Here is a 13,999-nt window from a genome sequence, read left to right as displayed (position 1 = left end):
TGCTTCGGCCTTCCTTCACAGGTAAGTTTGTTATATATATATAATTATATTATTATTATATATTATATTATATTATTATTATTATTATTATTATTATATATTATATATTTTATATTTTATATTTATATTTATCAATATTTATCCGTTTAACAGTCTATTTAATTATAACTAATATACAAAATTGGAATATAATTTATCCCAAAATATTAATTTCTTGATTCCATTACTATTGTCAAATATTTATTTGCTATAATAATATTATTTTATACATTCCGAAATCGGGGCATTACACATGAGTCAAAAGATATACCTAGATTGATTACACAACAACCTAGCACGTATTACACACAACTAGTACAAAACAAAAACACATATAGAACACACAAGTCCTAAGATACACCTAGATTGATCATACAAAAACCTAACACGCAGTATACCTAACTACTACAAAACAAAAAACAAGCAAGTTTAAACTGATTCAACATAATGAACCTATAGATTCTAAACAAACACACAAGCTACTACAAAATCCTGCAATACATGCATATTCATAAAAGAAAATAATCACATGCCGAATATAAAACTTAGAATCACATAATAGGAGCTCCATCTTATTTGACGTCAACTAGAGAACACTCAACTCTAGACATTAAAAAAATCTTAGGCACTAAACTCTATAGCTCTAGCGCACATCTCTACAAGCTAAGGACAAATTACTATGACCAAATCACTTCGATCGATCAACCGCTACCACTAAGATCTCTGAAGACACAATCACTTAAAATTTCCTAACCGGAAAGAACACTAAGCAACCTGGGAGGAACACTACAAAACACTAAGCTCCTTGTTTGGCACACCACAAAGGACTCAGAAAGACCGAACACTATCACTAAGAAAACCCGGGAACACAACCACAAAGCCTAACTCGAGGTACACTAAGAATGAATACACATAATATTCACACAATCAAATAGAATCAAACAGATAACAATCACACAAAAAATAATCAATTCATGACATAACAAACTTTAATCACATGAAATCAACTAGTCCACAGAGTGTCAACATGGAATCTAAGTAATATTCATGATCGCAAAAGATTCATGTCAAATTCTATTACATAAAACACTAAAAAATCACATCACAAAGATAATCCACATAATGCGAAATAAACATTCAAATTTATCCATAAAGATCAATAAAGGAATTCAAGCAACTATTTACATAGAAACAAAACAACAAGCATCAATATATTCCAATATTTCTACAATTAGTTTTAAATTTTAGCAACTCATGCCTATTTATCAACAATTAATTTTCCTAAAGTAACATTCAATTTGATTTTCACAGTAGAAATTTTAATTTTCACAAAGAATCTATAGAGGAAAAACTAAATTAACAACATAGTGTGACTAGTGTGACACATGGTTCGCCTAATGTGACTTGCCTTGTCGGACCTAGTTTGTAGGGTATTAGGTTTAGCCGGAGGTTTACCCAGTGTGCACTTTCGGGTAGTGGTTGCGGATTCCCACGTTATAAAAAAAAATCTAATACATGATCCCCGATGCCTCCAGGCTTTGCTTCCCATACATGGTTTTCTTTGTCGAGTTTAGTTTGCAAGCTATAAGGCTTGGTTGGGGGATTACCCAGAGCGCACCTGCCGGGTAGCGGCTGCGAATTCTATGTTATACATATAATAAAATAATCTAATACATGATCCAATAAAATATTATTCTTGATTTATCATCTATTTCTACATTCTTTTGGGCATTTCAACTAACACTTAACATGCAATTTTCTATCTTACTAAGAAAATATAAAATATGCATATCTAACTCATAAAAAAAAATTAAACATGCATCTCAATAATGATTACAACTATTTAAAATAATCCTAGAAATACATTAAGTAACAAACAATCAAGAAATCAAGACATAGTTTGAAGAAATTCCACCAAGAAAAAACAATAAAAAAACTACAATATATTCCAAGATTGTTCAATCCAATCACCAAGAAACACATCTAGCCAATCAAGCACCGCAATATTCAATATATTATTTATCCATATATTCAATAATTTTAGGAATATGAGCCCAAACAAATATTTGCAGAACCTTAACAATGACAAAAATAAGAATGAGAAATTTAAACGACATAAGAATATACGTGGTTCGGTCAAGATGACTTATATCCACGGGCAAAGGTGGAGAAAACTTTCACTATTAAGAGAGAATATAAAATAGGCTCGAATAACGATTCTAAAGACCATAACTCTCGATCTTACAAAACACCCTTAAGGAAAAACAAGTAACACACAAATATATATAGAAATACTACTTGTCTAATTTTTTTGTGTATCTAAAACCTAACCCAAGGCTACCAATTTATTGGGAAGACTTATGGCTAATTTGTCACCACAAGCAATGTGGGACAATAATTTCCTTAAAGCAATTCAATGTGGGACAAAGCCACATAATAAATCTACACCTGAGCGAGTCCAACATTGACAAAATAGTGAGCTTGCTCCAACTTTTCCACAAAGCCCCATCGGGCTAAATCACCAACACTGAACTCCAATCCAACTCAAGCACTGTTGAACTTGAGGATTGAAGGAGATTTTGTAAATATATCAGCAGGATTCTCCTTTATATCAATTTTCTGAACGCAGACCTTCTCTTCAGCAAGGATATCTCGGATGAAATGATACTTCACATCGATGTGCTTTGTTTTGTTGTAATGCCTTTGGTCTTTAGTCAAGTGTATCACACTTTGATTGTGAAATCGTATAACAGTAGTACTCTGATGTAGACTGAGCTCGCCAAAAAGACCTTTCAACCATAAAGCTTCTTTAATTGCCTCTGTCACTGCCATGTATTCTGCCTCTGTAGTAGAAAATGCCACAACTAGTTGTAAGGATGCTTTCCAGCTAACTGCACAACCGAAAATGCAAAATACATACCTTGAGAAAGATCTTCTTCTATCAAGAACGCCGGTATAATTAGAATCTACGTATCCAACCTAAGAGGCAATGTGCTTTTCCACTTCACAGGCATTCGAAATACATTGTAAGTACCTTGTAAGTATCTCAAAATCCACTTCACAGCCTGCTAATGTGCTTTTCAGGACAAGACATATATCTGCTAACAACATGGACTGCCTGTGAAATATCTGGACGGGTGCATACCATTGCGTACATAAGGCTGCCAACTGCATTTGAATAGGGAACCCGCGCCATTTCTTCTTCCTCTTCAATTGATTGTGGTGCTGAGTAGCTGATAATCAAAAGTGATTAGCAAAGGGGGCACTAATTGGTTTCGCGTTATTCATGCCAAAATGCTCTAAGACCTTCTTAACATAGCTTTCTTGAGTCAAGACCAGTTTTCTCTGTCCACGATTACATTGGATATCCATGCCAAGAATTTTCTTCACTGCTCCCAAATCCTTCATTTCAAATTCACTACTAAGCTGCAATTTCAGAGAGTAAATTTCGGCCATATTCTTGGCGGCAATAAACATATCATCAACATACAACAATAGATAGATGTGAGTACAGTCGGCTGACTTCCAAAAATAAAAACAACTATCATAAGTACTCCTCAAATATCCATTACTCAACATTAAAGAGTCAAACCTCTTATACCCCTGTCTCGGAGACTGCTTCAATCCATATAAGGATTTTTTCAACAAACAGACATGGTCTTTCTTTTCTCTGATTTTAAAACCCTGGGGTTGCTTTATGTAAATATTCTCTTCAAGTTCCCTATGCAGAAAGACTGTCTAAACATCCATCTGTTCTAACTCTAAATCCTCAATGGAAACCAAAACAAGCAAAACACGAATAGAGCTATGTTTGACAACATGTGAGTAAACATCATTAAAAGCAATGCATTGCACCTGACTATAGCCCTTTGCAACCAACTGTACTTTATATCTTACTTTATCACCTCCTGGAATGCATTTCTTTTTCTTGAATACCCATTTGCTTCCAATAATTTTCTTATCTGACGGTGGTTTAACAAGAACTCAAGTATTATTCTTGTGGAGAGACTCAATTTCTTCATTCATTGCCGCTATCCACTTAACAAAATCATTACGCTAAATTGCGTCTGAATATGTAGATGGCTCACTATCTCCATCTATTTTTTCTGCAACAGACAATGCATATGCGACAAATTCTGTATAGCGTTGTGGAGGTCGAGTGTCTTTGCTCTGTCTCCCAATGGCTATGGAATATGGCTCTTCTTCTGAACTTTCAATATTAACTGATATCTGCTGAATAGAAGAGTCTGTTTGAGGGTTACTAGAACTACCAATTTCAAACTCCACTTGCTTTTGTGTATTCTCACTTGAACTCAAAGACTTATACTTAGAAAATATAGCCATTTCATCAAAGGTAACATCTCTAATGATTGCAAATTTTGAATATTGGGATCAAGACACCATAATCTATATCCTTTCACTCCAAAGGCATAACCAAGGAAAATGCATCTCTTAGCCCTAGGCTCCAATTTTCCTTTGTTTACATACATATATGTTGAACACCAAAAATCTTTAAATTATAATAATTAACATGAATACTTGACCAAACTTCTTCAGGAGTTTTGAAATTGATAGCAAAATTTGGAGAGCGATTGACAATGTAGGCAGCCATGTTGATTGCTTCAGCCCAAAAATCTTTAATCAATCCTGCATTGGAGATCATACATCTTGCCATTTCCAAGAGCGTTCTGTTCATACATTCAGTCACGCTATTATGTTGAGGTGTCATCCTGACTGTGCGATGCCGAACGAATCCTTATTTTTTGCAAAACTCAAAGAACTCCCCTCCGCAAAATTTCAAGCCGTTATCGGTTCTCAACCGTTTGAATTGTTTTCCTGTTTGCTTTTCAATCAAAACTTTCCACTAAAGTTAGAAAAACATCATTTTTCTTATTCTTCAAAAAATATACCCAAATCTTTATAGAGTAGTCAAGTATACCTTTCTGCTTCCCGAATACGCAATGCTCACAGAACTCCAATGATCCAGTACCAAAGAAGTCATCTCCTGCTTAAGATTCCCAAGCCTTTTTCATTCATATGCCCCAAACGCATATGCCATAACTTGGTGATGTCAGATTCAGGCAAATAGGATGATGAAACAGTTGCATGCCTAGTAACAGTCATCCCTTGCAAAGTATACAAGCTGCCAGATCGGATACCCTTTCATAATCATAAGACCACATTTGAAAATCTTCAGAACACCATTTTGACTCGTGTTCCTGCAATCAAGTGCCTCAAGTGTCCCCAAAGAGATTAGATTCTTTTTCAAATTAGGGACATGCCTAACATTAGTAAGTGTCCTCATAATACCATCATGCATCTTGATAAGAACAGTGCCCTTAACCACAACATTGCAAACAACGTTGTTGCCCATTTAGACAGTTCCTCTGTTGCTTGAATCATAAGTAGCAAACAAATTTGTATTGGGACACATATGATAAGAGCATCCTGTATCCAAAATCCACTCATCTGTAGATCTCACCCTATCATGAGTGACAAGAAAAACACTACCCTCACTATCATCAACAACACTAGCTTCAGCAATGTTATATTTCTTTTCAACCGATTTTCCCTTTTGCTTATTTTTCAATTTAAAGCAATCAACTTAAATGTGCCCCATCTTATGACAATAGTTACACTTCATATTTCAGTGTCTAGACTTCGATCTAGATTTACTATTGTCATAGTTTCTCTTATCCGATCTCCCTCTAGCGACTAGGCTCTCAGCATTAACCCCAATATTTTCTCCAATGATATCTCTATCTATATTGCTCCTTAGATTTCAAGGCAGACTTGATTTCTTGATAAGAGATAAATTTTTTTCCATAAATCATAGTATCATGAAAATTCTTAAGATTGGGGTAATGAGTACAAAAGTAGCAATGCCTTATCCTCATCATCTATCTTAACATCGATATTTTCCAAATCCATAATAATCGAATCAAAATTATCAAAATGGGAGAGTAATGATGTACCTTCCGCCTTTCAAAGCATATAAAGACTTTGCTTTAGGTACAGACGATTCTCAATAGGTTTCTTCATGTACAAAGCCTTAAGTTTATCCCATATTGCCTTAGCCAAAGTTTCCATAGCAACCTCCCGCAAAACCTCATTAGAGAGATTTAACATAACGCTCGAAATGGGCCTTCTTATCCAGCTCAAAAAATTTGGACTTCTCCATATCCTTGTGCATTTTTTCAATACCCTAGATAGCTAAATCAACTTCACCTTGGACAAAAATGGCCTCCATCTTGAGTTGCCACATCACAAAATTGATATTTCTGTCAAACTTCTCCACTACCGTCCTTGTGATTGTCATTGTGTGGTAACAAAAGATTCCGAAAAATATAACAAGGGTTCTGATACCAATTGTTAGGAATATAGCCCTAAACAAATATTTGCAAAGCCTTAACAATGACAAAGACAAGTACGAAAAATTTCAACGACACAAGAATATATGTGGTTCGGTCAAGATGACTTACATCCACGGGAAAAGGCGGAGCAAACTTTCACTATCAAGAGAGAATACAAAATAGGCTCGAATAACAATTCTAAAGCCTACAACTCTCGATCTTCCAAAACACCCTTAAGGCAAAACAAGTAACCTACAAATATATAAAAAGACTACTTGTCTAATTTTTGGTTTGTCTAAAATCCAACCCAAGATTACCAATTTATAGGGAAGAATTATGGCTAATTTGTCACCACAAATAATGTGGGACAATGATTTCCTTAAAGCAATTCAATGTAGGATAAAGCCACATAACAAATAAGAAACAATTTACCGAAAATAAAAAGGAGAAGAGTTTAGTCTTTTACCACAGATCAAGTTCTACCAAATTTGAATAAAAAAATTCATTCAATTTTGTAATTGGTTGATCACCCAGAGTTCTAATTACATTTTCGTGAATTTATATTTCGGATCAATGAACTTTATTTGAATAATACCTTGTAAAAAAAATACAAAATATTAACGAAAGCAAAATTCGAATAAAACTCATATTATTATAACGGAAACAAAATGAAACCAAGTAATAAGAAAATGCATAAATCTATTAAAAACGAAATTAAACAAACAAAGCTTTGGCAAAAACAACTGAAAACACAATTACCAAAATTTTTTTGGGGAGAAATTGAAATGAAATTAAGGTAAAGCACTTCTTGATTTTTGAATGCATGCCCATAACAGGAAACAGATTTTATGTTTCTATAATTCGAGGCCGACGACGACCGACTTAGACATCCGATTCAACGACGGACCCAGAGACGACTCCATCAGCGATCGATGATTAGCTCCTAGCAGTTGGTCAACGATTGTCTTCTCCGAACAGCAAACGACAGCGGCTTCTGGTGGTGTTGAACTCCTCCTTCGACGATTCCGATCACCTTTGAACGACGACTTCTCTGATCTTCCACCTCTCTCACTCTCTATCGATCGGTTATGTTGTTATGTTGTGTGCTAAAATCAACTGTTGTGTGTGTTGTATGAGACTATAACATGTGTTGTATTTGTATTATATTAACACATACAATGTGTGTTGTAGTAATACCGTATGTTGTTTGCACGATGTTGAATTTTAAAATTCAACACCGTAACTGCCGTTATATATAATAATGTTACTTATTAAAAGTAATTATTTTATGAAATAAAAGACAATAAAATAATAATTTATGGAAATATTGCGGGAATTTGCATACTTCTTCTGTATATTTGAAAGTTGACCTAAAATTATATGATATTATGGTAGGTGTCCTCACAAATCTGGTTGAACATTAAAGAACAAAAGCATCAACAATAGTAAAAATTTGTCAAAAACGGAAAAAACAAAACAAAAAAAAAGTCAATTTACTTTACTTGCCGTAGATTTGGTTCACACATACGGTATGCCAATTTTTTTTTTTAAAAAAATTATTATTATTATTATTATTATTATTATTATTATTATTTTGTGATTTTTATTTCCAAGATATTTTTATTCGTCTTCTTGTTTATAACAATGTGTCGCATATTCTAGCTCCAACACCGTCTTCATCGTCTTCTTTTTGTATGAAAAAAACCCTAATTCTCAAACCATCAATGGATTCTCTAATAAAGAAACCAAAGCTCTCTTGCACAAAATTGAATGTTGATTCCATCAATCCGTTCTCTAAGTTGCCCCATGAAACAATCGTGGAAATTCTCTCCAGGCTCCCAGTCAAATCTCTAATTCAGTTCACATTTACTTGTAAAACCCTACACCCCCTTTCCACCGATCCCCTCCTCATCAAGCTACATCTCTCTCGATCCGACAGCTCCTATCTCATCATCCATTCCAAGAATCCTCTCAAAACTTACCTCTATTTCCTCCACTTTTCCGACCAAAAAATCTACAAATTTGAGACCCCATTTGCCTCATCCATGTCGGAATTTAGCATTTTAGGTTCATCCAATGGTTTACTTTGTCTCATCGATTCCTTGTTCAATAGGTACATTTATCTCTACAATCCCTTCACAAGGGACTACTTTAAAATTCCAACTAAACATGATTCTTGTGGCCAAATTGTATTCCATGGATTTGGATTTGATCCTGTTGGCTGCGACTATAAAGTTGTCAAGATCGCATATTGTCAGGATGAGTATACTTATCATTATACTAAGGAATATCGAGGGCTCATAGGGCCGCTACCATCCTTTGTTGAGGTTTACAGTAAACGTAGCAACAATTGGACAAGAAAAGGAATTATTCCTTACACATTAGAGATATGGTCATCTCCGGGAGTCTTAGTGAGCAACAAGCTTCATTGGGTGACCGTATGGGTGAAGAAGCCCAACTGGAACCACCACAAGCGCTTGATTGTGTCATACAACTTGACTGATGACACAATCAATGAACTTGTTTGTCCATGTTCTGATTTTAATTGTATTTTATTTGGAAAATGGGTTTGCAATTATTTGGGGGTATTGGACAAATGCCTTTGTATATCGGTGCCAATGCGAGAGGATGGAGCATTCGATGTATGGGTTATGAGAGATTATGGTGTGGATGAGTCATGGGTGAAGGAGTACTCCATATGTATTCACTTTCCGGGGTCATTGATAAGCCAATCGGAGCGATCATACAATATTTGGTTGAATAGATTTGGAAAGAAAAGAATGAAGGTGTTGTGTGTCTTGGAAAATGGAGAAGTTCTTTTGGAGTACATAGGACATTTAGTTGCATATGATCCTTATAGTAAAACATTCAAGGAATTGAAGTATAAGGGAATGCCGAGATTTTATCAGGCTACATTTCACAACGGTAGTCTCGTGTCTCCACATTTGGTATATTCTATGCTCAATACTCCATATTTAGTATATTATACAATTGATTTATTTCTTTATATTAGGATGGAATGATAAATTAAAAAGACATAAATAGTTGTCGCAACATTACTTCTTTTGCAATAGAATTTTAAACTTAGTAGATACACAACATCATTTCACTATTCAAACATAGGATATATGATTGTAACCACCTTCGCTTGTAATAGTTTTCTTCATTGGAAAGGTATAGAAAGACTTATGTTCTCTTGCAAGTGATAGAGTGAAATGTAACAATGTAACATGTTTACAATTTTTGAAGGGGTGAATTGGATACAAATACCAATTAAACAGAGTATGAGATTGCCTAGCATTATAGCAGTGGATTAAAGGTACGTTCTAATTGTAGACAAATTTTTCAAATCAACATGTGTACCAATTTTATTATTAAGTCAATATGTTTAATATGTTTAATTATTATGTTTTTATTAGTGTATTTTCAAAAAACAACATATGCATTACTTACAGAAGTAATATCATCAATATTTTTAGTTTATTATTGCCATTTTTTTTTTCAAAATTCTAACATCTTGAGTTCAAATTATTTATTATCTTACTTGTCTCACTTTAATATAGTAAATATATAAGATTAATTATGTGAATTTATTTACTCTTTGTAAAAGTAAATTATGAAATGGGTTTTTATTTTGAAGGAATAACTTTTTAGATTCATTCTTATTATGCTACAAACATACAATCCAAATGAATAATGCAATGACTACAACATTACAATTTTGATGTTCTAACAACAATTTCCAAATAGCTCCAAAGTGGCATGTTTTAGTTCAAGGAAGAATCATTAATAAAAACATAAGTAGAAAGAGCGATTAGTATAAAGTAATTAGATTATAGACACATGGCTCCCAATTCACAACAATGGCTGGTGACAGGGGCATCACTAGCTCATAATGATTTAGTTACAATTCGTAGATCTACATGCCATTAAGGTCATATACTAAAAACCCAAGGAATCCTTGCTTAAATCTCTAGTGTGACTACATCATATCGATGTATGAGTTATGAGAGGGTATAGGGTGGACGAGTCATGGGTGAAGGAGTACTCCCTGTGTATTCACTTTTTGGGGTCATTGATAAGCTAGTGGAGTGATCACATTAGATTTGGTGAAATATATTTGTAAAGAAAAAGAGTCAAGGTGTTGTGTTTTCGAGAGTGAAGAAGTTCTTTTAGAGTATATAGGTTAACATTTGATTGCATATGATCCTCATAGTAAATAACTCAAGGAATTGAAAAATAAAGGAATGCAGGCAATGTTTCACATTGGTAGTCTTGTGTCTCCATATTTGGCATATTCTATGTTCAATGCTCCACATTTGGTGAATTCTACTTTTTTTTACTTGTTTTATATTAGGATGAAATTATAAATCAATAAGAAATAAATAGTTGTAATAACATTACTTATTTTGCAATAGAAATTCAACTTTAGTAGATACACAACATCATTTTATTATGCAAACATAAAATGTGATTGTAACCACCTTTTATAAGGTTTGCTTTATTTGAAAATTATAGAAAAACCAATATTTTCTTGCAAGTGATAGAATGAAATGTAATAATATAACATGTTTGCAATTTGTGCAGGGGTGAATTAGGTGCGAATACCAATGAAGCAGAGTATAAGATAGCCTAGCATTGTTGCAGTGGATCAAATGTACTTTGTGATTATAGGCAGACTATGCAAATCAACATGTGAACCCGTTTTCAGATTATTACAAAGCCAATATGTTTAACTATTATATTAGTATTAGCGTAATCTCAAAAACCAACATATGCATTGCTTGCATATGTAATATCATCAATGCTTTTAGTTTATCATTGTTATTTATTTATTTTCAAAATTTTAACATTATGAGTTCAAATTGTCTATTATCTTACTTGCCTCAGTTTAATATAGCACACACACATATATATATATATATGTAAGATTGATTATGCGGAAGTTATTTATTCAAAAATATAACTATGAGATTACATTTGAATGGTTTATGAGATTATTATTGGGCTAACTACTAACCTATTCAAGATTTTTATATATAAATTTATATTGTGTTTGTTCATTTAAACAAATGAATTGAAAATATTGATATAGCAAGGCCGTCAAGCAAATTTGTCACATTACAATTTTGATGCTCTAACAAGAATTGTCCAAATAGCTCTAAAATACCAATTTTCAGCTCAAAGCAAAATCATAAATAAAACATAACTAGGAAGGACGATTAGTATAATTAATTTGATCATAGGCACCAGGCTCCCAAATCACAACCATGGCTGGTGACAGGGACATCGTTAGTTCATAATAAGTTATTCACAATTCCTATATCGTAATGCCATTAAGACCAAGTAAAACATACCTAACGAGCTATTCCTTAAATTTCCACTGGGATCACATCCATGCCATCACTAACGTACCCTTGTATATACTCTCTTATTCATTCTTTCATGTAATTCAAAAGCTAAAGCACATCGTATGCATTGGTCGCAAATGCCGATAATAAGTAAGAAAGTCAGAAACTTATTATTATTATTATTATTATGATAAATTATTTTTTTAGTCTCGTAACTGAAATGTGACGCAGATGCCACATAGACATCGATGACTTAATGTGCAAAAAAATTTCCACTTACGAGACTATTTTAAGACAACCTCCAGTTACACGACTAAAATGATAAAGAAGTTCAATTACGAGACTAAAAAATCAGTTTACCATTATTATTATTATTATTATAATTATATGTATAATTTGGTGGTGATTTCCACAATTTTTTCAAAGGAGAAAATTTCTTTGATATAGGGTCCCACTCCACGTTTCTTTTATATATATACATGCTATTTTATAATACGGGATGTTAAATAATCAAATTACAATGATGTTAATATTGACTTTAGTTAAAGGGTTACAATGAAAAAGGGTGTCACATACCAGACTAGGAAAAACATTTATCGTATATTTAACCTACAAATTAATTTCAAAATTACATCAAGTAAGCGTCATTTACCATAAAATTATCAAACTAAATAAAAAAAAATTACCGTTGAAATTTGTTATATCTTACTTATATTAAGTAGGCATTATATATAATTACGATAATTAATATTACTATTTTCATGTTACTTAATATGCACTGCCTAACGTAAATATGGCATCCACATGCCAGATAGATATACGACATTTAAAATTATTTTGAGATAAGGTTACATCATTCATATAGGTATTGACCTAGATTGTACTGCATGTGCAAAATAGTCCATTAAGGGCCTCTCTACCTATATGTTGAAACTGGTAAAAAATTCATCCGATGGGTCTTTGGGCTGTAGATTGCTTCTGGCCCAGTTCTTGAGCTTTCTTTTATTGGGCTTTGCCTTCTACTACCTGTATATACAGGGTTGGCAAACGGATCAGGTCGGGTCGAGTTCAGGTTCGGGTCAGCTTAAATGAGTTACAAAACCCTTGACCTGAACCTGACCCATTTAATTAAATGGATTAATATTTGCAACCTTAACCCGAATCTGACTCATATAACCCGTTTAAATTTAAAATATTTAAATTTTAATTTAAAATTACAATTTATACTAACAAAATTTTTAAATGCATAGTATATATACATATTAAAACAAAAAATTATTTATTCATATCATGAAACCGATATTCAAGAATTGAATTAACAAACACTACGATGATAGTACACAACACAATCCTTTATTTTTTATTGTTTATTTTTATAAAATTGGCCATAAATATTGAATTGTATTGGTAAAATTTAAAAAATATATTTAAATTTAAAATTATATTAATTAAACAGGTTAGACGAGTTATTTTCAGGTCGAAAATGTAGACCTTAACCTGACCCATTTAATTAAATGGGTTAAACGAGAATCTCAATCCAAACCCAACTATTTCAGGTCAGATTTGGATCGGGTTATCAGGTCCTGTTAATTTTTGCCAGACCTACCTATATATATATATATTGATTTCGGGTTCTTTCTCTTGTCAATTGGACGAATTCACGCCACTCACTCCATCTCTCTCGCTTCTTTTTTGGGTTTCATTCCAAAATTCCTTCACCCTCATCAATTTCTTTATCGCAATCTATCATATTCTTCATTTTATTCTTTTCCATTACATCATATCTTCCATGGCTTATGTTCTCTGAGAAATATTCTATTACTTGCTGAACTTTGGTGGTAGAGACCAGTGGTGCAAGATTTACGAAAGAGCAGTGCTATTTGTTATTTGAGGCTTCCTGGGAATGACCATGGTTATTGTAGACAAAAAAATTGTGTTATATTTTTATAAACACAAAATTTGTACAAATTATATTTGTGTTTAAATTTAATGCGGGTCCTATTCTTTATTCGGATCCTTTGATTCTCTCTCCGGGTCGATCCATTTTTCCAATTTGGATTTGGGTGGCTTCTTTGATCCGAAGGGATTTTGGTCTTCGGTTTGACTTCGCCGGCTTTTGAAGGACTTTGGTATCCATGTTGGCGATTTTGATCGTCGGCTTTGGATTGATGCCTCCTTTGGATGATCCGACGGGATTTGATCTTTGAGGGAGAGATTTGGTGCTCCATAACGCTTTTGGCGGCGTGTCCCTTTGAC

At 33.3% G+C, this 13,999-nt stretch overlaps 1 protein-coding gene across 1 annotated transcript; it reads left to right on the top strand.

Annotated features, from left to right (window-relative positions):
* The first annotated feature begins 8,109 nt into the window (after positions 1 to 8,109).
* LOC127265917 (F-box protein At3g07870-like) lies at positions 8,110 to 11,142 on the top strand. The gene is made up of 3 exons (XM_051295944.1): positions 8,110 to 9,340; positions 9,642 to 9,711; positions 10,980 to 11,142. The coding sequence occupies exons 1-2, from the start codon at positions 8,117 to 8,119 to the stop codon at positions 9,645 to 9,647; spliced, it is 1,230 nt and encodes a 409-aa protein (XP_051151901.1). The 5' UTR covers positions 8,110 to 8,116; the 3' UTR covers positions 9,648 to 9,711; positions 10,980 to 11,142.
* The last annotated feature ends 2,857 nt before the right edge of the window (positions 11,143 to 13,999 follow it).

The sequence above is a fragment of the Andrographis paniculata genome, unplaced genomic scaffold, assembly GCF_009805555.1.
Source record: "Andrographis paniculata isolate CXL003 unplaced genomic scaffold, ASM980555v1 Contig74END, whole genome shotgun sequence".
Lineage (NCBI taxonomy): Eukaryota > Viridiplantae > Streptophyta > Magnoliopsida > Lamiales > Acanthaceae > Andrographis > Andrographis paniculata.
Note: the sequence above shows the minus strand (reverse complement) of the source record. Positions and strands in the feature narration are given on the sequence as shown.

Coding starts and splice junctions, on each gene's coding strand:
- LOC127265917 (XM_051295944.1), top strand. CDS start 8,117: ATGGATTCTCTAATAAAGAAACCAAAGCTCTCTTGCACAAAATTGAAT.